Source organism: Nelusetta ayraudi, unplaced genomic scaffold (assembly GCF_046127955.1).
Source record: "Nelusetta ayraudi isolate G7.1 ecotype Tasmania unplaced genomic scaffold, CSIRO-AGI_Nayr_v1 ptg000198l, whole genome shotgun sequence".
Lineage (NCBI taxonomy): Eukaryota > Metazoa > Chordata > Actinopteri > Tetraodontiformes > Monacanthidae > Nelusetta > Nelusetta ayraudi.
Genome location: NW_027466247.1, coordinates 60,534 through 88,014, shown reverse-complemented (window position 1 = coordinate 88,014; position 27,481 = coordinate 60,534). Strand labels below are relative to the sequence as shown.

The window sequence follows — 27,481 nt, the reverse complement described above, 5'->3', positions numbered from 1 at the left end:
TCGTGGGGTACAACTGATCTTGAGAAGAGGGGGAGGAAACAGTCCAGAACTACAAGGGGGGAACGGGTCAATGACCTGAAGAGAGCTGGGACCACAGTAACCAGGGTTTTAGTAGTTTTCCAGAGACCATCTGGACGGTCCGGAGGAGGACTGGGAGGATGTCATGTGGTCAGATGAGACCAAAATGGAACTCTTTGGGATCAACGCCGCTCGCCATCTTTGGACGGGGAAGAATTCTGAATTGCATCCCAAGAAACAACCAAAGCCACTGTGAAGCACGGGGGTGAAAACAATATGATTTGGGGCTGCCTTTCTGCAAAGGGGACAGGACGACGGATCCGTATCAAGGAAAGGATGAATGGGGCCAATGGCGGTGAGATTTAGGCCAAACACCTCCGTCCATCAGTGGGAGCATTGAGGATGAAGCGTGGCTGGATCTGCCAGCGTGACAATAATCCCATTTCACAGTTGCGGAGTGGCCTAGCCAGTCTCCAGACCTCGATCCAATAGAGAATCTATGGGGGGAGTTTAAAGTCTTTGTTGCCCAGCAACAGCCTCAAAACATCACAGCTCCTGAGAAGATCTGCATGGAAGAGTGGGCCACAAACACCAGCGACAGTGTGTTTGACCTCTGCCGTTGCCAACCAGGGGTTACATTACATTACAGTACTGAGGTGAACTGGTGGTACTGATCAAATACTTATTTGCTGAAACAGTTCCTGTTTACATTCTGTCTCTCACTGTTGAAGTGTACTATGATGAACATTACAGACCTCTCTCATCTTTTTGCATGCATGTACATATATGTATATACTGATATACTGTATATGTGTGTGTGTGTGTGTGTGTGTGTGTGTGTGTGTGTGTGTGTATATATATAGATGCATATATATCATCCAAGACAAGACAAACTTTTTTCACTTTGTGATCTTCTCAGCATGAAGGCTCGTTCAAGCAGACCCGCGTGTGTGCGTGTGTGTGTGCGTGTGTGCGTGTGCGTGTGTGTGTGTGTGTGTGAGCAGGTCACCTCTCGTGCCTTCACGGTGTTCTCCCTTGACGTGTCAACAAGTCCAATCAAACTTTGTCTTTGTTTTTCCTCGGAGGACAATGTGAGTGTGACTAATTGATTCCTCCATATGGATTCTCGCTCCCTGCTTCAGCGGCACCACAGTTTCTAAATGGCATCATTGATCTTCGCCGGCACTCCTGTCCATTCGCGCCGCCGCCATAAAGGCCTTGTTTGTTGTGTATTATTCACAAAGTGAAACAACACCCCCATTCCCCACCCCCTCCAAATCATGCGATGCCCACAGTTTTTTTTTGTTGTTTTTTTGGTCCATTATGATACTAAATACCTTCCCCAACTGTTTCTGTGTCTCTCCTGACAGTGGAGGGAGCAGAAATTCGTCTTTTGCTTCTCTTGCTTGCTTCACTTTCCTGAAAGTGTGCACCAATAGTACAGATTTCTTTAAAAATCTTCCCTCTGTGATGTCACGAAGGGCATTTTTTGACATCACAGATGTCACAGATTGTTGTTTTGTTGTTGTTTTTCTTAACTAGAAATCCTAAACAACAACAACAACAATAAGTCCCTGATAAACGGTTGTGTGTGCGTCACATTATTCCTGACTTTGATCCATGGCTGATGTTCTTCTTCCAGGTCCCTGGGGGCGCTGCATGGGCAGCGACTGCGGTCCTGGCGGCAGCCAGAGCCGGGCCGTCTGGTGCGCCCACGTGGAGGGCTGGACGACACTGCACACCAACTGCAACCAGAGCCAACGGCCCTCCAACCAGCGCAACTGCTTCCGGGTGTGTGACTGGCACAAGGATCTGTACGACTGGAGTCTGGGCGCCTGGAACCAGTGCGTGCCGGTCTCGGCCAGGACCTTTGGGGCACAACGTCCGGCCTCGTGCAGCGGCGGCGGCGAGGAGGGCATCCAGACCAGGGAGGTGGGCTGCGTACTCAAGGCGGACGGCTCGCCGGCAGAGGACGTCATCTGCGAGTACTTTGAGCCCACGCCGCGGCTGGAGCAGGCCTGCTTGATCCCCTGCCCTCAGGACTGCGTCGTGTCCCAGTACTCCCCATGGACCTCCTGCTCCAAGACCTGCGGGACGGGACTCAGGAACCGGGTCCGCAGCGTCCTGGTGCCCCCGCTCTTTGGAGGCTCCCTTTGCCCCAACCTGACTGAGTTCCAGTCCTGCAAACTTGGGCCTTGCACAGGTCCGGAGGGTATGTTCAGTCTCCGGGTGGGATCGTGGAACCCGTGCACCCTGCTGGAGACCAGGACTCGGCGCCAGGCCAAGCGCAGGAAAGGCAAAGGCCAGGGGCTCCGGGAGCGGGCCGGGGTCAAAGACCCGGAAACCCGGGAGCTCATCCAGAAGAAGCGCACCAGGAACCGACTCAACCGGCAGGAGAGCCCCTTCTGGGATATCCAGGTGGGCTACCAGACTCGGGATGTGGACTGCATCCACCGCAACGGGAGCGCCATGTCTCGCAGGTGAGCCGCAACGCTTTCATGCTAATGTGACAATAAAGTTTCATTGGTTTTTTTTATTCCCCCCTGCAGTTGCGGTTGTGTGCGACCAGCATGGTTTCTGTGAGAAGATCTGCTCGTCTCATTTAACAAACGCGTTACTTTGCTCTGTCTCCCATCTCGTCGATCCGTCTGTTTTGCTAAAAGCTCCTTGTGTTACTTTCGTTGCGTTGCCATTGAGGTGTTGTCGTCGTTGCGTCAGAGCCCTCCCAGCTGCCGCATTTGTCTTTTTTTCTTTTTGTTTTTCCGCGCCGTCTTTCATCCGGCTGTCAGGAAGGCGACGCAGATCTTTATCGCATGACTGCCTTGCAACAACGCCGTTGATGTCGAGTTTCAGGGACGGTTTGTGGCAAACGACGGCGTTGGTGACACAAGATCAATCTCAGTCACGACTTCACGTCGCCGTTTTTGTTGTTTCCCTCTGTTGTTTTTTTTTTTTTGTTTTTTTTGTCGCTGTTGTTTGTGACATTGTGGGGTTTGAGTGACGGCGTGTCGCGGGGGGGGGCAGAAGTCGTGATGGAGAGGCTAAAAATTAGCATGAGTTGGGATGTTTGTTTGATCCTGAACCTTTTTTTTAGTCCATCAAACTGTGATCAGATGACCGCAGGCCTCCTTCTGAGAAGTTCATTTGGAGGAAATTTGAAATTTGGGCCACTGTGAAGGTCTGCCGTGAAGACACGCCAGCATCCACGCTGACTCAGACATTGCTAGCGGCAGCTAGCGGTCTGTAGCTCGGCTCCTCTCTCTCGAAGGGCACTGATTGGTCTGATGGTGTTCTCAATGGATGAGAGAAATCTTGCTTTTCGCAGATTCTCTCATGGTTCCTGCGACAGTTTGTTTGTATAAGCCCGTGTTGACATTCGTCTTTCTTCTTCAGCGACTCTAAACGCCTCTTTAAACAGCCAAAGTTCTGGACTTTTATGTTATCCACGCGGACCAAACATCCATACATGTCTGGCACGACTCCACTTCAAGGTTTGATCAAACGCGTCCCCGTCCCCCCCCCACCCCACACGTCCCGTTCATCCGGCAATGACATCACAGCGGCGTCGAGGATCAAATATTTCTGAAGGAACTGCGGAAAGAAAATTTAAAAAGAAAATCCAAAAAACAAGTCGCACGCCCCCTCAGGAGCATCAATATTAATCCTTGACTTGTTTATTTCTTGTCCTGAAATATTCATAGTTGTTTTTTTTTTTGCCTCTTTCAAGAGAAGAAGAACAAACTCGCCGGTGAAGAAACAGACGCTCACCGCAAAAATCTTGCTCCCCCTCATTTCCCATTTTGTTTGATGAACATCTGCTCGCGGGCCCTTTTCCTGTTCTCCACAGTCACCGGCGGGGCCCAACCAGGCCGCGCTTTCCTCCCTCGCATCAGTTTGACTCGCCTGGATAAAACTGGATCGAACTTTTCTTCGAAGACTCTCTGTGGTGGCTGCGCCCTGGAAGAGGGTCACGACTTCACCAACCATATTTTTGGACGGCCCACTGAGGGAAGATAGCTTTCACTGAGTCTCCACTGCTGCGACAGAAATATATGTTTTATATATTTTTTAGAATCACTTGACCCAAATAAAATTCTGCTCACAGGCCATTTTAATGGCACGCTAACACGCTGGCTGCAACAGTTGAAGCGTGGACGATGGAAACTTCACCCACTGCCTTGATTTTGTCTGGAAGCTCGTTGTTGTCTGTGGTCGCAAAAAAAAAAGAAAACGTCTTCTTTTTTTTTCCCAGACACGATCTGACTTATTTAAACAGCCAACGATTGTGTCCTCATTCTGTCTGTGTGACTGAGATGAAGAAATAATGACTGCTTCTCTCTTTCTTTTTCACCCCTTGCAGTTCTAAAATCTTTATTAAAAAAAAAAAAAAAAAAAGAGAAAATATGCATTGGCAAGCACATAACAAGTGCAAAAAAAGAAGAAAAAAAAAAAAACCTCAAAGAATGAGAATGCAGTGAAAAAATGGGTCAATGGCTTCGGCATTAAGTGGCTTTAAAAAAAAAAAAAAACTCAAGTAGTTTATATCCTATTCAGAAAGTGGAACCATCGTCCCCTCCTCGAGTCTCCGCCCCCATTTCCACTCCTCGCTCGGCTCTTTCGGCGCCAAATGAGTCGTGATGTTAAAATTTGTTTGCCACGCGAAAAAAAACAAAACAAAAAAAAAACCCTCCTGCCGTTGCCCGAGCGCCTCGCGTCAGAGAGCGCAACCACATTTCAATCTGCAAGGGTGGCGAGAACGCGGGGACACAAAAACGCACACAACACGGACTCGCACCATCCGGCTGAAGCCCGAAAACCGCCGGAGGTGGCGAGCGGTGGCAACACCTAAATGAGAGGTTTCTAAATGAAGCAGCGCCATAATTAGCGCTAATAGCTCGCCAGCTGCGGCGCCTCCGGGGCAAAAACGTCCGGAGCGAGTCGGGGGGGGGGAAAGCGACTCGGCCGGAGCCACGGCGGATTTCTCCTGATTCGGTGTTTGGCCGGATGAAGGAGAAGCGGGTAGGCCTTCTCTGCTGGCCTACCCAGACTTAGAAAAGCACAAGTACTTGTACTGCTCCTTCCTGGTCTGCGGTTAGGGTTAGGGTTAGGGTTAGGTCCTAATCCTGATCCTCCGTACCCTCCTCAGTGCCCTGCAATCATGAAGGGCCTTGAGGGAGGGCAGCGGACAGCCGGTCCCCCTTTCTGCTGAGCGGGTCACCCGCTGCAGCTCGGCCTCCTCGTCCTTGGCCCCGGGGAGCCAGGTGATGATGGACTGGGTGAAAAATTGCAATGAAGTTGCGGCCGTAGCTGAGGTTTATTCGCCGTGGCTTCAGAATGTATTTTACAAACCATTGAGAGTCCCCAGTAACAAAAGAGGAAGTAGCTTCTTGTCACTCCAGCAGGTGGTTTTTGGAGTGAAGAAAAACTTGATTGATTTGATCTGTCTAGCCGTGTATGTGATTGACGGGAAGGCTTCATCCAAACACATTCCAAGTTTTATTTTGAAGGGCCCTCCCCCTTCACAAACAATTTCCCCTATTGGCTTTTTGTGTAAACAGGTGATGCTGCTAGTGTGGAGGCACGAGGGTCAGGAAAACCTGTTTTCAGTTCTGAGCAGCGACCAGTCGACTCCTTATCTCCTCCTTCCTCTCCGCCCCCTCGCAGCTTGTGCAGCCAACGGGAGCTGCCGCTGACCGTCCAGTCCTGCGTCCTGCCCAAAGACTGTCAGCTGACCGACTGGGTGCAGTGGGGGTCCTGCTCCAAGGCCTGCGCCGACGCCGACTCGCCCCGAGGGAATCGAACCCGCGGCAGGCAGGTGCTGCAGTTCCCCGTCGGCGAGGGGGAGGAGTGTCCACCGCTGGAGGAGGTGGAGCCCTGCGAGCCAGTAGGCGAGGGCGTCCCACCCTGCACCGCGTGAGTCGATATTCTCTATACACTCACACACACACACACACACACACACACACACAGAAGAAACACAACCCACAAAGACTTTCATTCATTCATTTTAATCGTTGCACAGTGAGTTTTTTGTGATTTTTGGGTCCAATTGATCTCAGTCTTATGAAAGATTTTTTTCTCTACTGAACACTTGTATTAATGCTTAGCCAGCAGCTGTTCAACAAGGTTAATTATCCAGAAAAATGACAGATGTTAAAATAAACAACCCCGTTCAGTAATCAGGAGTTGAAATGTACAATTTAAAAAAAAAGAAAAAGGGAGCAGTTTTCTAATTTCCGAAATTTCCTCAGACTTCCAAAGTAATATTTTGAATTTTCTGAGCTCAAACGTGATGAGGATCCTTTCAACATCCCTGAAGCGTTGTTGTAAACCTGCGTTCCCGTGTGATATTTCCAGACATATAGCCAACCGTTCCCATGCGACTGTAGTTGTCCTGCACGTTAGCGCGACGTCTCTCTCCCCCCTAACCTGGCCAGGTTCACCTGGAGGACGACCGAGTGGAGTGACTGCCGCATCGACCTGCTGCTGAGCCAGCAGGACCGTCGGCGCAGCAACCTGACTGGGCTGTGTGGCGGCGGCCTGCAGACCCGGGAGGTCTACTGCGTCCAGGCCAACGCCGAACTGCTGCAGTACCTCAGCGACCTGCGGGAGAAAGACAAAGGTGGGAAGCGCAAACGTCGACGTGAGGGTTGCGAGTTTGATTCCCGCAGCTGAATCCCGTCGGCATGCAGTGGGCTTGTTCCCCGTGTCCGTGTGACCTGCGCCTTTACCACCTGCTGATGGTGTCCGTGTCCAATGTGGGATGATTGTCTCTCTTGAGTGACTGGTCCAGGCCGTAGCCCCGCCTTTCGACCTGATGCAGCTGGTTTAGCCGCTGCCCCCGACCGGCCAACTGCCGTCGTGTCTGTGAGGGCTGTATTTTGTTTTGTTTTGTTTTAACAGCTGAGGATCCGCTCAGAAGATGTTGGCCTCTGTGATTAAAGGTCCAGTGTGTAGAATTTGGCTTGATTTAGGATTTTTATATTGGTAAAAGCTTAAAATGCTGCCCATGAATACATTAATAAAAGTGGATACCCGCAGAGGTATAAAAGCAATTTGTTTTCCGAACCGTAAGAAAGGTTCTCATACCATGTATGTACATGTATATATACATACATGTATATATAAGAGAATATACATATCGCAGTAAGGGTCTTGCTCCCAGTTGGCTGCCATCTTGCATATTTCTAAGGAAGCCCCAGATGGACAATTCAGCCCGCCTGAGAGTGCGTTTCTTATTGAGGGTGAAGGTTCGCGTCTTCAAATGAATCTGCAAAGAAGAAGGTGGAATTCAGGTGTCCAGGTTTGTGTGCACAGGCCACCGTAGTTCACTGGCGAGCTCGGCAGAGGGAGGGCCGGCGAATGAGCGCTGCGATCTAAAATCCGGACACCAGATGGCGAGGGTTTTACGGACCGCACCCTTTGAATCATCTGGTCGCCTGACGGTTCGCTTCCTCGTGGGCGCGGTCGGAATGCTGTAGCTGTTTGCCGCTGCGTTGCTTCAGTGTTCCTCCAGTGAAATGTGCCATCAGTCCATTTCCACCTCTTCCTGTTGCCAAAGGTGCCGGGCGAAGCTTGACTGTACGGTGGGCCACGTCAGATTCATGACTCTGACCCCAACTGTATTATATTTTCTTCATGTTCATGTAACATACCCGGGATAACGGGGGGGATAAAAAAAAAAAAAATGATAATAATCAGAAGTGGGTCACTTGAACTATGTTGTGTAAATCCGTCTGCGTGCCGACCTTTGAACATCTGCGCCATTTGACAGTAAATACTCTGTCTTTAAACCTATTTATTTACCCCTACCCCACCCCCCCCACCCCCGCCTCCCTCCCACTGTGATATGATTTACCAGCGGTCAGTATATTAAAGGGATTTATTGTGTTGCAGAGTTTCCGTGTCCATCGGAGACGAAGGGTTTATTCTCTGAGGCTTAAAGTCACTCAGGCTGATCTTCTTAATTGAAGTTTGGTTTTTGTTTTTTTGAAAATGTAATTATTTATTTATTTTTTACAAAATACAAAAAAAACAGCACAATTTTTTCTTCTTCTTCTTCTTCTTCTTCTTCTTCTTCTTCTTCTTATTATTATTATTATTATTATTGTTATTATTTTCTATTGTTATGAGATGCAGCCTGCCTGCAGTTGAGTCTGTGAGCAGCAGCAGCAGCAGCAGCAGCAGCAGCAGCAACAACAACATTTTAAAGACCCTGGATTTTCTTCTTCACTGTCTTCCTTCATTAGCCTGAGTGCCTCATTTCCTTGTCTTTTTTTTTCCTTTTTTCTTTTTCTTTTTTTATGTTTTTGCAAACTCAAGGTGAACCAAGCAGTGAGGAGCGGGATGTGTTTACTCCTCAGGTCTCGCTCTGCTTGGCATCACCTTAAGATGCAGCTGGACTAACGATAAAGACCTGAATCTCCACCACCGCTACATGCAGATCACCTCTCCGCAGTGCAGCAGTGCTGAAAAGCCCTCACACACCCTAAATGCAACTTTAATGGATGGTTCGGATTGATTAAATGTCGTCAGCCACTCCTCCCAATATTTTTTAGGGTGTAAATTATTAACTTGGCGTCATACTTTCAGCTTTATTACTTAGAACCATTACATTTGCATTAAATATTGCAAAGCACTTGCATTTTTTTTCCAGCTCAGAGGACTGTTTGTTCTGAGTGTTTTTCTTTATTTTATTTTTTTTTAAAGCTGTCTGGTTCTTTGGGGATCCGAGGACGAGCTTCTGTCTTTTCGTGTCCACTCGTCTCTACACGTGTCCCGCATCTCCGCTGTCCTCTCCGATCTTCTCTCTCGCGTTGTCTACGATCGCAGCGGTCGTCCTTCTTCGAGCCCGTAAACCAGAGATTGAGACTCGGGGGTAAAAGAATGAATAAAGAAAGCACTTCCTGAGACTCACCTGCAGCAGAATCACCTGAAGTCCGTCAGCGGGTCTTGCATTCTTTTGTCCCCTCGCCAAACGTGTGGAAGAACCAGTTTCAGCTGCAAACAGAGGGCTCGTGCGCTGCGTTCTGGAGACCCAGTGGGTCGTGCAGGGCTGAGAGTGAATCTTCTGAGCCTTCACACTTTAACACATTTGACCTCGAAGCGTTGCTGCACGAAAACCTTTTGAGTTTTCCGGCCAAACGTCTGAGTGGACTTTGTAAAAAAAAAAATGTTTTGAAAGACTCGCCGCCATCGATTCGCAGGGATTTGTCAGCTCGCGTTTCCTGCTGTGACTTGTTGACGGTCACTAGTGTGAAAGGCCGCCGCCCCCTGACACTCGTCAGACCGGCTCAGAGTCAAAGCTGCCCTCTTAAAGCGGCTGCTAAAGGCATTAGTCCGGGCTGAGGGCGCCAGGGAGCGTGACAGAGTTTTAAGAAGGGGGGCGGGGCCAAAGATGTCCAGACTGCTGAGAGACGCTCCGAGTCAACACACACACACACACACACACAACAATCCTTCCATTCCACCAATCAGGTCTGCAGGAAACTTCAGGACCTGCGACGACACACCTGAAAGCTGCAGCTTGAAGACTCTCTGCTAATACTAATGCTAATGCTAATGCATTAGCCGTGCGTGACTTGCCGCCATTTGCGTGAGAAGCGTCGCACAGCGGCCGGTGCACGCGTGCACGTTAGTTCTTATCTCCTCACTGCAGGATTCCTTTCCTGGCCGTGCTGCTGATGCTGGGGGGGGGGGGGGGGGGGGGGGGGGGAGTGGCTCCTTCAAGCTTCCTGCACCTCAGGAAGTCGTTGGCTCAGACAAGTGAACAGCGCAGGCCTGGTCTTTCTGAAGAAGCAGCTAGTAAGCTGATGCCAGGTCATGTGACAGCAGTAGGAGATCAGCTGTTTCCCGTGAGGAGGAGCTCCCTTCTTGATGTTTGGCCTCCAATTGTCATCCGTTTCCTTGGCCGTTCATGTAGACGCGAGAAAAAAATTGGCTATTGATAAAAATCAATCAAGTTGGTTTTAGTTCAGGGCCTTTATTAAACACCACGTTCCCCTGATGTTAAAAAGTGAGTAAAGTTAGGGTCATCAGTGTCACAGGCCTCACTCCAAATAATCCAGCTTGACCTTTGACATTGAACATTGAACATTATTTCATTTAAAAGATTGTTATTTCTTTAGCTTCTCTGTGTGTGCAGCTGCTGCTGCTGCTGCTGCTGCTGCTGTGTCTTTCTTTCCTTGTCTCCTGCGCTTGCGTTGTGTTAGCCTGGTAGAAGTGTATTTCTGTGTGTGAGTGTGTGAGTGTGTATGTATGTGTGTAGCTAATAGCTGTGTCTCCGGCCCTGTCCTTGCAGCGGGTCAGACCCAGAGACAGCAGAAGCCTAGTGTCCCCCCCCTCCTCTCCATCACCTTCCAGATCACAGGTAGGTCCCACCCTCCGACCGTACCCTCAGCTCCGCCCCTTTTCCCTCGTTCCTTCCCTCTTCCACCCTACAGATTCTCGTCCTCCTATTTCATCTCCTCCTCTCTCCATTCACTCCATTTAATCGTGTTGTCATCTTACCTTTTTTTTTTTTCTCTCCGTTCTTTTTCTGTTGCTCCTCTTTCTCTCCTCGCTTTTCCGCCCCCTTGACCGGAACTAATGTTTGTTTGTTTTTTCTGCTTATATCTTTTTGTTATCCAAGGAGAAGATGTAAAAAAAACCTATATAAGAAGAACATATAAAAACATCTTTTCATATCTTCTTCACATAGACACATAACAACAACGCTTCATATCTGGTTGTGATGCTTTGGCGATGTTGCAGTAAACAATTTTGGGATGATTAGCATGACCACTAAGGTCTCCGGTCCACCATGAAAGAGTAAAAAAAGAAGAAGAAGAAAGAAAAAAAAAAAACCCAACATTGGGCAGAGAAGCCAAAGCTTTTGAAGGTTCGGTGTTGGAGACTTTGCTCCCGACAAACAGAATGTGGATGCCGAGATGCGAGGCACTGTGAGACGCTAAGCCACGCTTCCATGGGGGATTTTTTTCTTTTTGAACTCCTCTGTCATTGCTTTAGCACAAAAGCAGAACGAAGCCACCAGGGAGCGTCAAATATGAAACGAACAGAGGAGGATACAAAGAGCGGTGCCTTCAGAGAGGAGATGCTCCGCTGGTCCTTGAGTCTGTTTTGCCAAACGGAGTTGATGTCGGCGGATAGAAGGCGGCGTAGTTTCCCCTCATTAAGACGTGGATTAGCAGCGGCTCAGCAAACTCAAAGCGCTCGACTCGCCGTGTATTTGTAAGAGGAATTAAGCATTTTGCATTTCAAAAAGCCTTCCCCGTGTACAGTTCTGAAGGAACGGCGCCGCTGCCTCCCCGACCGCGTCAGACTTTAAGGCTCTCTGTTGTCCCATTAGCGGCAGCGGCGGTGCAGGAAATGCAGCGCTGCTTCAGGTCCAGGAGACGCTTGGATTTACGTTTTTGTGTTTTTGCGGCAAAATCAAAGTGTCCGACCTGTTACGAGTCGTTAGCACGAGCTCTTTGCTTTGTCACCTGCAGATTTATGATGTTTTAGGCCTTTGGCAAGTTGGCAGTAGATGAAGTCTTGCAGCTACAGCTTTCTTTAATTGCTAGGCAGCGCCATGTTGAACTGTTAGCCGCGAGGAAACAGCTAGCATTGCTCCAAGCAAGCTAAAGGTAAACTTCAACTCTCTGAAACCACAACGAATTACATGACATGTATTGTTTTAGTGGGAATTGAATCTTAATTACTCTTGTAGAAAGCTGTTGACGAGCTCGCCTCCACGCTTATGGTGTGAGCTATGATGTGAAGCGACTTCCCGCCAGCTAACTTCATCCCTGGAGGAATAATGTTTGGCCAGCGTCTTCAATCAATTCAATCCCTTATTATTTGACAAGATCAATATTATTTTGCATTATTTCTTAAAGGCCAATATCAGCACAAATGGTGGTTAGACATTATTTTATTTCCTTTCTAGTGCCACTACTTTCTAATCTTATCTTCTCTCCAGCATCATTAAAGGAAGGCAAACATACAGATATATCCACACTTTGCCACTAACTGATAAAAAAATAAAATAAAAATAAAAGTACAAACATTGTTTAAATGAATAAATGCATGAACTGTTGTCGGCCTTTACAAAGTCCAGACATCACATTTGCTTATCGCCACCGTGTTCAGCTGCTCCGCTGTCAGCCGGGCGCTGCGATTACGTCTTCCCCTTTTTTTTTTTTTTATCCCAACAAAGTTCCACGGAGGGGAACTCAGACGGACTTTCTCTTACCTGTCGTGTCCTGAAAACGACCGTCTAAGGATCGTTCACCTCCTGGAATGAAACACCCACAGAGACGTTGTCGCACCTCAAAGCGCCCGCGTGCTCCTTTCTGTCTGCGCCAACAGTCACCGGGCAGAGCTCCACCGCGCTTCACGTTCCTAGCAAGGCGAGGCGCGGCGAGGCGAGGCGAGGCGAGGCGAGATAATCGTTGCTAATTCATCATTCTGACACGCTAACAGGGAGGCAACGCACCAAACAAAGGGATAACGTGTCGGCTTCACAGCTCTGTTTTCTTGATCTTGTTTTTTTTTTTTTCCCCCCTGCCTCCTCCACCGCCTTGCAGCTCCGGTCTCTACAGGGATGCAAACTGCCGGGAATAAAAGCAAAATAAGCCGTCCCCTCCTCCCCTCACCCTACTGCCGCGACCCCCGCAACTCCCTCGGTTCTAACGCCCCGGGACCGGAATAGCACAGGAAGCGGAGCAGGTTTTTGTTTTCCATCTGCGCCTGACTTTGCTCCTCTCCTCTCCTCCCGCTCTGCTCTGCTCTGAAGCGTCGCGGCCGGTGGAGAACCGGCTGTGCCAGGGTCCCGTCCCCAACACCTCGCAGCTCTGCCAGGTCCCCTGCCCCATCGACTGCCAGGTGTCTCCCTGGGGCGCCTGGGGACCCTGCACCTTCGAGAACTGCGACGACCAGGCGGGGAAAAAAGGTGGGTCGCGCCCTCAGCGGCGCCTGTCACTCACGCTAACACGCCTCCCTCGCTGCTGATGTTGTTGTTTTTTTTTTCTTTCATATTGTTGGTCTGTTCAAAAATTCAACTTCAGTCGACGGCATATTTAACCTCATGACATCCCGATAAATATTTAGGAATCTTCATTCAGCCCACGTCTGTTTATTTATTTCTTCTCTGCTTTAAAATAAATAAATAAAAAATAAAAAATACCAGGCTGACACTCTGAGGAATCTGGCCGCCTGTGTAACAAAATGCTCCTACAAGGTTTTACATCATAAGGTTCCTGGCCAGACTGCAAAGTCGATGGTGCAGCTCCAAGTGAACGTCGCAAAGCGTAGCGCAGCAGCGCGATGAACGCCTTCATGCTCTCCGTATAGGCGCATTCATTGATTGGTGTTTCTGGGAGCGGTCGGAACGTCTTGTGCGGGGAATCAGAGGATTGATGCAGATGAGCAGAAACCATCGACTGGCCGCGTGCCAAAGCTCCCATCCAAAATATTAATAAATTCAAGAAACCATGCAGAGGACAGAAAAAAGCAACAAAAAAAAACACATTCGGGATGCGCGGAACTGCAACTGAAGTGATTTTATTAGTAAAGATTACTGCCGACGCCATAAATCTGTCAGTCCGCGGGTCGTTACGAGACGTAAACTAAGCTAAGCCACGCCCACCTTCCCACACTTCTGCGTGTGTGTGTGTGTGTGTGTTTGTCTAAGTGATGCATTTGCAGCAGCCGCCACATGGCGTGTGCGGAAGCGCCGCCAGGTTTCAAACGTGTTCAATGAGGCGGTTAAAAAAAACATGCCACAGGGTGATTTCATACGTTGCGCTGAGAGTCTGACGCCTCAATAGACGCAAAAGAGACTCCGGTAGAGGAGGAGAGGAAGGAGAAGACGGGCGGAGAACCACTGTTTTTTTTTTGTTGTTTTTTTTTCCTTCTTACAAATCTGCAAAATTCAATTAGTATTAACGAGCTGCCAGTGAGTTAGCCATCAAACCGAAACCGGCTAATTAGCGCTGCCTCTCTGCAGCAATATTAGATTCCAGCTGAAAATCCGCACTTATTTTCAGTTAAAAGTTCAGCAGGGCAAAGTGGAAATAAAACAACTCCAAACTAAATAAAAATTTTTTTTAAAAAATGCTCCGGGCTAAAATCCTAGCGATGATATTAATAAAGATGGATGTGTTTGTGTCGGTCAGGTGGGTCTACTTTTAACCCCAGCATGTCAATAAGTCAAGTTTTGTCCCAGTGAGGAAGCATTGAAAAGGTCTGAAAGAAATAAAGAGACGCATCTGAAGAATGCTGCCAGGATCCATCCAGTGGAAACTCATGAAAGTCAAGTCCTGCTGCATGAATTAATGTATTTTTATTCATTCCACAGGGTGAGTCGCTGCAATTATTATGTAAATGTGGGGGATAATTCGACTTTAAAGAGTGTATTTGGTCCTTCGCCATCCTTCCCCCGGCACGCTCTGTTCCTCCCTCCACGTTTCTGCACGTCGACTCACTCCTGGCCCGTTGTTTCTTTTGGCCGCAGGTTTCAAGCTGAGGAAGCGGCGGATCATCAACGAGCCGACGGGGGGGCCCGAGAACTGCCCCCACCTGGTTGAGGCGGTGGCCTGTGACGAGCCCAGCTGCTTTGACTGGCAGCTGGTGGGACTGGACCAGTGCGTCCCAAGTGAGGAGAAGCCGTGTGGCCCCGGGACTCAGCTGGCCCAGGTCCGCTGTGTCAACAGCAGTGGTAAGGAAGGAGGGAAACATACAGCACAGAGTCGTCTGCATATACAATGATTTTTGTAAAGTCCTTGTGTACATTCACGTGTTTGGGCAGTTCTCGTTTGATTGATTGATTGATTGATTGATTGATTGATTGATTGATTGATTGATTGATATGAGGGAGGTTGCCGCTGTAGTGATGGTTTATCAGCTGGACCACCAATCAATGGCAGAAACAAAGAACCATGGCGAACCATCTTTTCTCAGTGGATGCTGCTTCTTATATCCCTCACAGCTTCTGGCTTTCAAAGGTTGTGGATTCAATTCCCAGGTTCAGGTCCTTTCTTTGTGACCATGCGATAAAACCGGCGACCTGTCCAGGCTGTAAACCTGCCTTCAACCTGAAGCTGCTATGATTGGGACCAGCAAACCCTGTGAACCTTGAGTGCAAGAGAAGTTGGGATGGATGGATGGATGGATGGAGGGATGTGAGGTTGGGTCGATGAATGGTAGGATGGACGAATTGATAGATGGATGGGAGGATGGATGGACTCCCAAGCAGCCGTCTGTCAGTCATAATCAGGTACTCCCCTCCTCCCTTCTCGACCCCTCCCATTTGCTGATACCTCGCCATCTCGCCGCTCCTCTTCTCTCTCGGCTGTCTGTTTCATCTTAGCCTCTCTCTCTTTCTCTCTCTATCCCTGTATGCACAATTAAACCTCTGCTGCTTCTAAGTCAAATCAATCCTCCCACCGGCCCTCAACCTCCCAACTTTTAACAGCGGCCACTCCTCTTTATCATCAGGGTCAGCGAGGTGGACATGCTCCTCAGACCTCTGCCCGCTGCTTGCACTGATGGAGTTTCCTCAAAATGTCAAGACGAGTTTTTAGCTGACTTTTCAAAGTTCTCAGATCTTTTAGCTCTGTTTCCAAAAGGAAAAAATATACTTCAAGACAGAGTTTAAAGTGTTTAGCCAGTCAGAGGAAAGTTTGTTTTTTCATTATGATTATTTTTCCATACATTTTCTGGCATGATTATCTTCAGAATGTGCATTTAAGGTATTTCCAGAGACTCAGCTGAAGTGACTGAAACTCAGCAGGTCTGGATCTCAGCAGGTCTGGATCTCAGCAGGTCTGGATCTCAGCAGGTCTGAATCTCAGCAGGTCTGGATCTCAGGTGGTCTGGATCTCAGGTGGTCTGGATCTCAGGTGGTCTGGACCTCAGGTGGTCTGGATCTCAGGTGGTCTGGACCTCAGGTGGTCTGGATCTATTATTGCTTCTAATTCAGTTGCTGGGCCTTTCGACTGTGTGTACATTGCTCAAAACAAACAAACAGTCTCCATTCTATGCTCCTGTACGTCGTTTAATGTTTCCCTTAAACCGACACGAATCAGTTCAGTTCAGGCCGACGCCCACAAATCACAGTTGGCGGCGGCGGCAGTTCCCAGTCAATCTGGAGGTGATTTAAACGTGAAGCCCGACCTGTTTTCTTTTCCTTTCCGCTTGACTTTGGTTGATTGATAAGACAAACACACACAGACCAGTGTGAACACACACACACACACACACACACACACACACACGCACACCTCCTCCCCGCTCGCTCGTCTGATGAAAATTGATTGGCTGGCTTGGCTTTGCTTTTTTTCTCGCCTCACAGATTTCTCACTGCAGTGTCAGCTCCACATTTTTCCCGTCGCTGCCGCCGCCGCTGTGTTGCTGCCCTGAAATGAACGACGCCACAGAGCGTTGAGCGGTGAAGGTCGATGCAGACATTATTGCTATTCCCGCCCGCTACGCCACAGCGCACCAGAAACTTTTTTATTTCTTTCTTTTTTTTTAAACTTCTCTGTTCATTCATGATTCCCAGCAGGCAGCTGTCAGAATCCCCTCGTCCCCGCCCACGCTTCACGCCATGTCCCCCCCCCCCCACCCACCGTGATTGGTTGTTGTCAGACTGACGTCTCAATACGACTTCCAAGGCGTTTCTTCTTCTTCTTCTTCTTCTTCTTCTTCTTCTTCTTCTTCTTCTTCTATTTTTTTCTTCCTCTGCCTACGATTTGAGTCGAAGTGGTTTTGAGGAGGTTTTCAGGTTTAACCGCAGTACAGTGAAATAATAATGCTGCCAGCGTGGTGGCGTGGAGTATGTGGGTTAATCCGACCCGCTTACGGCTGATGTAAGGAGCTCATCAATAAAACACGGACGACAGTGCCGGAATGCTGGAATCCCACGTGAGTTTTCTGGTTTTTTCCACATCCTGCCGATGGGTCGCGTCTCCATCGCGGAGACGTTGGGCCGAGGTGAAGGTGAATGTTCTCACTGACGAGCCGTGAATAAGGGTCCAACAAAACCAGCATCCACTCAGATCTAAGTGACTGGTTGGACTGGTCAGCATCACAGCTTTAGAAAGGATGTACAATTGTTGGGCTGGGACCTGTTCAGTACAGTATGGAAGGAAATCTTTGAGGAAAAAAATGAAGGCCAAAAAAAAGCTGCAGTGTTCCTTGGAGAGCAAGAAACAACTTTTATCATTTATTCATGTCGTCCGTGTCACCCATGAATGCATGGATGAGATCTTGGCAAGTGTCTCCTCATGTTCAGGATTGCCACTTTAAATGTTGTTGGTTTTTTATATATATATATATACGATGGACCTCAGAAATTCTACAGCAGCTGCTCTCTGACCGACGTTGGTTCACGGGAGCAGCTGAGAGAAGCTCCTCTAGGAGACCTGTGGAGGAACCAGGAGGATTGTTCAGCAGTAGGAGAACCAGAGACCAGGTGTAAACCCTGTGGGTCCTCACGCTCCACGAGCCTGAGTGACATGACTGCTTTCCCAGGACTTCCTGGAGGTCTTTGCCGCTCATTGTCGCAGCTCAGGTGCAGTTTGAGATCATCTTCTTTTTCCCACGAGTTTTTCCGGCTCCTCGCTGCTGTTCTCGTTACGCAAGTGGCCGCAAAAGTCGATCGTCCGCTGCCGAGTTGCGGAGAAAAAACCCCCCACAAAGACGAATGGGAAAATCAAAAGGCGGCTGCTGCTTCCGTCACTGCTTCTTTTCTTCTGCCGTTTGAGCACTAATGAGTTTGATCTGCTGCTCGGTGTGTGTGTGTGTGTGTGTGTGTGTGTGTGTGTGTGTTCATTGCCATTTTGTGTTACTTTGCTTGTCATTGTTTGTTATAAAGTCAACAGATAGAATTCAGAGTCACGACTTGACCTCCCTCCTCCCCCTGCAGGTGAGCCGGTGGACACCAGCCTGTGCTCGCCGGCGTCTCCCCCAGAGCCCGTGGCCTGCGAGGTGCCTTGCTCCAGGGACTGCGTGCTCAGTGACTGGACGCCGTGGTCCACCTGCTCCCAGACCTGCTCTGGCAAGAACGTGGAGGGGAAGCAGATGCGGACGCGCTCCATCCTGGCCTACAACGCCGGTGAAGGTGAGATAACGTGTGCACACATCTTCAGCAGTCGGCTGACCTGTGCGCGACCAATTTATTTTATTTCTGCTGCTCAGCAGCTTGACGCTCTCTTTAAAGCTCAGTTTTTCCCTCATCTGACCATCTGGATCGTCCCGCATTTCTCAAAACGTCTGTGTGCCTTATCGGGGTTTCTCTCTCTCTCTCTCTCTCTCTCTCTCTCTGTCTCTCTCTCTCTCTCTCCTCACAGTCACCGCAATGGTGGTGGCCTGGATCACTGTGATGGAGGGTAACACTTCTGCTTAGATGCTCCCAGAACCCTTAGCGTCGTGTTTGCACATAGCAAGATTAAAAGTGATTTCCTGCCTCCAGGGCTGCAGCTAAAAGTGATCAGCGCAGCTCCAGAGAGAGTTGGAAGTCTTGCACGTCCACTTGATTTACTAGTGTGACGACTCTGTGTGCGTGAAATACATGGGTTGTATTAGTTTCTGCTTTTTCATCAGGAGCCCCCAAGAAGCGCCCACACCAAATTTGGGGCTTCTAGTACTTGAGGAACCGTAACCGTAACCCTAACCCTAACCCTAGCTTCAGCCTTATTTCAATGCAAGTCTATGGGGTGAAATTTCAACTTTGTCCTAGAGACATGGGGCCACTTGCTTTTTCATCAGGAGCCCCCAAGAAGCGCCCACACCAAATTTGGGGCTTCTAGTACTTGAGGAACCGTAACCCTAACCCTAACCCTAACCCTAGCTTCAGCCTTATTTCAATGCAAGTCTATGGGGTGAAATTTCAACTTTGTCCTAGAGACATGGGGCCACTTGCTTTTTCATCAGGAGCCCCCAAGAAGCACCCACACCAAATTTGGGGCTTCTAGTACTTGAGGAACCGTAACCCTAACCCTAACCCTAACCCTAGCTTCAGCCTTATTTCAATGCAAGTCTATGGGGTGAAATTTCAACTTTGTCCTAGAGACATGGGGCCACTTGCTTTTTCATCAGGAGCCCCCAAGAAGCGCCCACACCAAATTTGGGGCTTCTAGTACTTGAGGAACCATAACCCTAACCCTAACCCTAACCCTAGCTTCAGCCTTATTTCAATGCAAGTCTATGGGGTGAAATTTCAACTTTGTCCTAGAGACATGGGGCCACTTGCTTTTTCATCAGGAGCCCCCAAGAAGCACCCACACCAAATTTGGGGCTTCTAGTACTTGAGGAACCGTAACCGTAACCCTAACCCTAACCCTAGCTTCAGCCTTATTTCAATGCAAGTCTATGGGGTGAAATTTCAACTTTGTCCTAGAGACATGGGGCCACTTGCTTTTTCATCAGGAGCCCCCAAGAAGCGCCCACACCAAATTTGGGGCTTCTAGTACTTGAGGAACCGTAACCCTAACCCTAACCCTAACCCTAGCTTCAGCCTTATTTCAATGCAAGTCTATGGGGTGAAATTTCAACTTTGTCCTAGAGACATGGGGCCACTTGCTTTTTCATCAGGAGCCCCCAAGAAGCACCCACACCAAATTTGGGGCTTCTAGTACTTGAGGAACCGTAACCCTAACCCTAACCCTAACCCTAGCTTCAGCCTTATTTCAATGCAAGTCTATGGGGTGAAATTTCAACTTTGTCCTAGAGACATGGGGCCACTTGCTTTTTCATCAGGAGCCCCCAAGAAGCGCCCACACCAAATTTGGGGCTTCTAGTACTTGAGGAACCATAACCCTAACCCTAACCCTAACCCTAGCTTCAGCCTTATTTCAATGCAAGTCTATGGGGTGAAATTTCAACTTTGTCCTAGAGACATGGGGCCACTTGCTTTTTCATCAGGAGCCCCCAAGAAGCGCCCACACCAAATTTGGGGCTTCTAGTACTTGAGCAACCGTAACCGTAACCCTAACCCTAACCCTAGCTTCAGCCCTATTTCAATGCAAGTCTATGGGGTGAAATTTCAACTTTGTCCTAGAGACATGGGGCCACTTGCTTTTTCATCAGGAGCCCCCAAGAAGCGCCCACACCAAATTTGGGGCTTCTAGTACTTGAGGAACCATAACCCTAACCCTAACCCTAACCCTAGCTTCAGCCTTATTTCAATGCAAGTCTATGGGGTGAAATTTCAACTTTGTCCTAGAGACATGGGGCCACTTGCTTTTTCATCAGGAGCCCCCAAGAAGCGCCCACACCAAATTTGGGGCTTCTAGTACTTGAGGAACCATAACCCTAACCCTAACCCTAACCCTAGCTTCAGCCTTATTTCAATGCAAGTCTATGGGGTGAAATTTCAACTTTGTCCTAGAGACATGGGGCCACTTGCTTTTTCATCAGGAGCCCCCAAGAAGCGCCCACGCCAAATTTGGGGCTTCTAGTACTTGAGGAACCGTAACCCTAACCCTAACCCTAACCCTAGCTTCAGCCTTATTTCAATGCAAGTCTATGGGGTGAAATTTCAACTTTGTCCTAGAGACATGGGGCCACTTGCTTTTTCATCAGGAGCCCCCAAGAAGCACCCACACCAAATTTGGGGCTTCTAGTACTTGAGGAACCGTAACCCTAACCCTAACCCTAACCCTAGCTTCAGCCCTATTTCAATGCAAGTCTATGGGGTGAAATTTCAACTTTGTCCTAGAGACATGGGGCCACTTGCTTTTTCATCAGGAGCCCCCAAGAAGCGCCCACACCAAATTTGGGGCTTCTAGTACTTGAGGAACCGTAACCCTAACCCTAACCCTAACCCTAGCTTCAGCCCTATTTCAATGCAAGTCTATGGGGTGAAATTTCAACTTTGTCCTAGAGACATGGGGCCACTTGCTTTTTCATCAGGAGCCCCCAAGAAGCGCCCACACCAAATTTGGAGCTTCTAGTACTTGAGGAACCGTAACCGTAACCCTAACCCTAACCCTAGCTTCAGCCCTATTTCAATGCAAGTCTATGGGGTGAAATTTCAACTTTGTCCTAGAGACATGGGGCCACTTGCTTTTTCATCAGGAGCCCCCAAGAAGCGCCCACACCAAATTTGGGGCTTCTAGTACTTGAGGAACCATAACCCTAACCCTAACCCTAACCCTAGCTTCAGCCTTATTTCAATGCAAGTCTATGGGGTGAAATTTCAACTTTGTCCTAGAGACATGGGGCCACTTGCTTTTTCATCAGGAGCCCCCAAGAAGCGCCCACACCAAATTTGGGGCTTCTAGTACTTGAGGAACCATAACCCTAACCCTAACCCTAACCCTAGCTTCAGCCTTATTTCAATGCAAGTCTATGGGGTGAAATTTCAACTTTGTCCTAGAGACATGGGGCCACTTGCTTTTTCATCAGGAGCCCCCAAGAAACGCCCACGCCAAATTTGGGGCTTCTAGTACTTGAGGAACCGTAACCCTAACCCTAACCCTAACCCTAGCTTCAGCCTTATTTCAATGCAAGTCTATGGGGTGAAATTTCAACTTTGTCCTAGAGACATGGGGCCACTTGCTTTTTCATCAGGAGCCCCCAAGAAGCGCCCACACCAAATTTGAGACTTCTAGTACTTGAGGAACCATAACCCTAACCCTAACCCTAACCCTAGCTTCAGCCTTATTTCAATGCAAGTCTATGGGGTGAAATTTCAACTTTGTCCTAGAGACATGGGGCCACTTGCTTTTTCATCAGGAGCCCCCAAGAAGCGCCCACACCAAATTTGGGGCTTCTAGTACTTGAGGAACCATAACCCTAACCCTAACCCTAACCCTAGCTTCAGCCTTATTTCAATGCAAGTCTATGGGGTGAAATTTCAACTTTGTCCTAGAGACATGGGGCCACTTGCTTTTTCATCAGGAGCCCCCAAGAAGCGCCCACGCCAAATTTGGGGCTTCTAGTACTTGAGGAACCGTAACCCTAACCCTAACCCTAACCCTAGCTTCAGCCTTATTTCAATGCAAGTCTATGGGGTGAAATTTCAACTTTGTCCTAGAGACATGGGGCCACTTGCTTTTTCATCAGGAGCCCCCAAGAAGCGCCCACACCAAATTTGGGGCTTCTAGTACTTGAGGAACCATAACCCTAACCCTAACCCTAACCCTAGCTTCAGCCTTATTTCAATGCAAGTCTATGGGGTGAAATTTCAACTTTGTCCTAGAGACATGGGGCCACTTGCTTTTTCATCAGGAGCCCCCAAGAAGCGCCCACACCAAATTTGGGGCTTCTAGTACTTGAGGAACCATAACCCTAACCCTAACCCTAACCCTAGCTTCAGCCTTATTTCAATGCAAGTCTATGGGGTGAAATTTCAACTTTGTCCTAGAGACATGGGGCCACTTGCTTTTTCATCAGGAGCCCCCAAGAAGCGCCCACACCAAATTTGGGGCTTCTAGTACTTGAGGAACCATAACCCTAACCCTAACCCTAACCCTAGCTTCAGCCTTATTTCAATGCAAGTCTATGGGGTGAAATTTCAACTTTGTCCTAGAGACATGGGGCCACTTGCTTTTTCATCAGGAGCCCCCAAGAAGCGCCCACACCAAATTTGGGGCTTCTAGTACTTGAGGAACCGTAACCCTAACCCTAACCCTAACCCTAGCTTCAGCCCTATTTCAATGCAAGTCTATGGGGTGAAATTTCAACTTTGTCCTAGAGACATGGGGCCACTTGCTTTTTCATCAGGAGCCCCCAAGAAGCGCCCACACCAAATTTGGGGCTTCTAGTACTTGAGGAACCGTAACCGTAACCCTAACCCTAACCCTAGCTTCAGCCCTATTTCAATGCAAGTCTATGGGGTGAAATTTCAACTTTGTCCTAGAGACATGGGGCCACTTGCTTTTTCATCAGGAGCCCCCAAGAAGCGCCCACACCAAATTTGGGGCTTCTAGTACTTGAGGAACCATAACCCTAACCCTAACCCTAACCCTAGCTTCAGCCTTATTTCAATGCAAGTCTATGGGGTGAAATTTCAACTTTGTCCTAGAGACATGGGGCCACTTGCTTTTTCATCAGGAGCCCCCAAGAAGCGCCCACACCAAATTTGGGGCTTCTAGTACTTGAGGAACCATAACCCTAACCCTAACCCTAACCCTAGCTTCAGCCTTATTTCAATGCAAGTCTATGGGGTGAAATTTCAACTTTGTCCTAGAGACATGGGGCCACTTGCTTTTTCATCAGGAGCCCCCAAGAAACGCCCACGCCAAATTTGGGGCTTCTAGTACTTGAGGAACCGTAACCCTAACCCTAACCCTAACCCTAGCTTCAGCCTTATTTCAATGCAAGTCTATGGGGTGAAATTTCAACTTTGTCCTAGAGACATGGGGCCACTTGCTTTTTCATCAGGAGCCCCCAAGAAGCGCCCACACCAAATTTGAGACTTCTAGTACTTGAGGAACCATAACCCTAACCCTAACCCTAACCCTAGCTTCAGCCTTATTTCAATGCAAGTCTATGGGGTGAAATTTCAACTTTGTCCTAGAGACATGGGGCCACTTGCTTTTTCATCAGGAGCCCCCAAGAAGCGCCCACACCAAATTTGGGGCTTCTAGTACTTGAGGAACCATAACCCTAACCCTAACCCTAACCCTAGCTTCAGCCTTATTTCAATGCAAGTCTATGGGGTGAAATTTCAACTTTGTCCTAGAGACATGGGGCCACTTGCTTTTTCATCAGGAGCCCCCAAGAAGCGCCCACGCCAAATTTGGGGCTTCTAGTACTTGAGGAACCGTAACCCTAACCCTAACCCTAACCCTAGCTTCAGCCTTATTTCAATGCAAGTCTATGGGGTGAAATTTCAACTTTGTCCTAGAGACATGGGGCCACTTGCTTTTTCATCAGGAGCCCCCAAGAAGCGCCCACACCAAATTTGGGGCTTCTAGTACTTGAGGAACCATAACCCTAACCCTAACCCTAACCCTAGCTTCAGCCTTATTTCAATGCAAGTCTATGGGGTGAAATTTCAACTTTGTCCTAGAGACATGGGGCCACTTGCTTTTTCATCAGGAGCCCCCAAGAAGCGCCCACACCAAATTTGGGGCTTCTAGTACTTGAGGAACCATAACCCTAACCCTAACCCTAACCCTAGCTTCAGCCTTATTTCAATGCAAGTCTATGGGGTGAAATTTCAACTTTGTCCTAGAGACATGGGGCCACTTGCTTTTTCATCAGGAGCCCCCAAGAAGCGCCCACACCAAATTTGGGGCTTCTAGTACTTGAGGAACCATAACCCTAACCCTAACCCTAACCCTAGCTTCAGCCTTATTTCAATGCAAGTCTATGGGGTGAAATTTCAACTTTGTCCTAGAGACATGGGGCCACTTGCTTTTTCATCAGGAGCCCCCAAGAAGCGACCACACCAAATTTGGGGCTTCTAGTACTTGAGGAACCGTAACCCTAACCCTAACCCTAACCCTAGCTTCAGCCTTATTTCAATGCTTATCTAGCCTAGCCAAGCTACCTAGCTTTGCATTGTGGCTGTTGCTTTAACACACTTCTCTCGCCAAAAGGTCTTTCCCGGGTGCCGAAGATTCCAGAACTTTTTGGTAAATCACTCGACTAGACACACCGTCATAGCTTTAGCCATCATAGCTTAAGCCATCGTAGTTTTAGCCATTGTAGCTTTAGCACACTTCACAAATTTTGGAGTAGCCCGGAGCCAGACGTTAAAAGTAGGGTTGACACCTCTTGGCCACGCAGCAAACCCCCACAATTTCAGGCCTAAATTTGGTGTGTCAAACCCCCAAGGTGTACGTTATGGTTAGAGTATGAACCACAGGAGGAACAGATTATCATTCAATCTTTTGTTTTCTCAAAATGTGATGAGTGATAGATCAAATTGTGTTTGACCGTGTGGTAGACATGTCCTACCTCAGCAGAAGTTAATTGTAATATAATATTATATATAATATCAAATACTGCCTGACCTGTATTACACATGTATATGAGCATTAGTCATTACATCTACTTGCATCATTGAGTTTGATCTTATTGTTTTAAAAAAAATATCACGGTGTATCAGTGTTGGGGTACTTGATTATATTAAAACTTTGCTCTCTCCCCCTTCCAACTTGTAGTTTATGCCATCATTACAGTTTTTTAAAGCATACAAAATATCAAGCCTTAAATGTTTAAATCATCACATTTTAAAACACTTTTACAAAGCATACAGACTTCTCAGGTCCCTCAGATCACAATGCCCACTACTTGTACACACTATTCTGGTTTAAATTCATATTTACACATTAGGATACTACTACTAGCCTAAGCATCAAAATCAACATGCTTATTTGATATACCAGCTCAGCCTCTGGAGTTGCTTGTCGAACAAAGAACTGCGGTCATGTCAGGGCCTCCTGGCTTCTCCTCTGCTTCTCGCTTTTCACCAGCAGCAAGTTGCTTAGTATTCATTTACTCCTCCGTGAATAATTGAAAATGGTCGGCGGCAGACAGTACAATTAGCCTTGTATACATCGTCCCTTACGCTCTCCAGCCACACTTTGTTGTTCTTTTTTCTTTGACGGAGGAGGAGGGGGAGGAGGAGGAAGGTTGTTCTTGACCTCTTCTCTCTCACTCTCTCTTTCTGACTTTGAGGAGGTCGTTTTTCTGTCTGTTAGCAGCAGCGCACATTTTTTTTTTTCCCACAGTTGTGGACTGGAGGAGCACGGCGGTGAATGGTCGGTTGCTAAGACGCGATACGATACGATACGACGGCAGTGACTGGCTCTGCTGCCTGCATGCCTATGAAGGGTGGAGCACTGACCAATGAGCTCAACCCAGCGCTTTCCAGACGCCGGCTCACAGAGGGTCTTGCTCTTCCTCCCGTGGTTCCAGATAGCGGCCCCTTCTCATTGCTTGCGTGTGTGTGTGGCTGTACGAGCCGGTGACTGAGAATCACCATAACAAGCTGTCATTCCTCCACCACCCCAGGAAATACGGAACAAAGCGCGTCCCGTATCAGTTCACTGGGGGGGGGGCAGGTCTTTTAGCTGCCAGATACGCTTGGCGACCATCTTGTTTCCAGTTAAGAGTAAAGAATCACCTGGGAGTCTCTTCATGTCTGCCTGACAGACGCCGCTGCGCACGCTAGGTCACCCCATTAACTCCCGCGGACCTTCTGTCGCATAGCAATGAGGCTGAAAGGCGATTCGTGAGCTGGAGGAGCGACGCAACACTTTAATATTGATAAGCAATATGTTGGCAAAGGATTAGCTGTAATTAGCTGTAATTAATGGCCTTGATTACCACGGCGGGGCGTCCAATTTCCTGCTGATCTCCTCGCCGACGGTTGCCTCTCGCCGCTTGACGCCCAGCAGTTGAGTTAAAACTTGAGCTACATGCTAAGTGGCACTCGCTGCCGGAAAGCTGAGTCACTGACTCACCAACTGACTGTCTGAATAAAATACTGACTGACTGACTGACTGACTGAACTAATGACTGACTGAATGAAATACTGACTGACTGAACCACTGACTGACTGACTGACTGAACTAATGACTGAACCACTGACTGTCTGAATAAAATACTGATGGACTGACTGACTGAACCACTGACTGACTGACCCACTGACTGACCCACTGACTGACTGACTCAGTTTGTTGTCAGAAGCTCTGGAGCCACAGAGCACCAAAAAGAAGATAGAATGTTTGCTGTTTGTACAAACAAACATTTACAGACACTAATTAGGAACCCCGTCACCTGATTCGTAATTGTTTATTGCTGCAAGGGAAATCAACACCAACCTGACCTTCTCAACACGGTTCAAGCTGATGAACTAGCGTAATAGCTACAATAGATGTTTGTGTCCCTGCTGTACAACCTGTTGCAGTGTGGCTTTAATTGATTGTTTGATTGATTTTTTAAAAATCACTGGGATTAAGTAGCACTGCGTTCACTGTGTTCTGGTGTTGCTTTTTTATCAGTCATATTTCTCTCTGGTCCAAGTTTTTGTGTCTCGTCAGTTTCAATTGGCAGCATCTTGTTTTGATTTGTGGAGTTTTTAACACAAAGGAGCTGTTGATTCCACTTTCAATCAAAACAAAGTGTATTTCACTCCTCTTGTCTTTTTAAGCCTCTCCCACTGTCTCGGGATTTAAAAGGAAGAAGTAGAAGAAGAAGAAGAAGAAGAAGAAGAAGAAGAAGAAGCAATGGATGGGGTGAAGGGGAGGGGCAGGACCTGGCGGGGGGCTGATTGGCTTGATTGGATGCTGCAATCAGGTTTTCTGGGCTGATCGCTGATCACGAAGGCAGGAAGCAGGATTGGCCAATCAGCCGGCTCCAATCAGCATGTTCTGCTGATGGATGTTTCTCTGCAGACCGCAGTCATTTGTGCACATTGACCACATAACTTTCATTTTTCATTTGGTTCTCCTTCGACTAACAGTTAACTGGTGTTGTGCTTTAGTTCTGCTGCCATTCAGCTGAAGCACAACATTAG

The 27,481-nt window shown here is 48.2% G+C and overlaps 1 protein-coding gene across 1 annotated transcript in view; it reads left to right on the top strand.

Moving 5' to 3' along the window:
- Positions 1-1,638: 1,638 nt before the first annotated feature.
- The window catches only part of LOC142881511 (thrombospondin type-1 domain-containing protein 7A-like), a 77,582-nt gene continuing 51,739 nt past the window's right edge, over positions 1,639-27,481 (top strand). The window contains exons 1-7 of the mRNA XM_076015832.1: positions 1,639-2,498; positions 5,683-5,931; positions 6,456-6,640; positions 10,319-10,387; positions 12,797-12,952; positions 14,516-14,719; positions 17,930-18,124. Of these exons, the coding sequence (XP_075871947.1) occupies positions 1,639-2,498; positions 5,683-5,931; positions 6,456-6,640; positions 10,319-10,387; positions 12,797-12,952; positions 14,516-14,719; positions 17,930-18,124 (1,918 nt within the window). The remainder of the gene's footprint in view (positions 2,499-5,682; positions 5,932-6,455; positions 6,641-10,318; positions 10,388-12,796; positions 12,953-14,515; positions 14,720-17,929; positions 18,125-27,481) is intronic.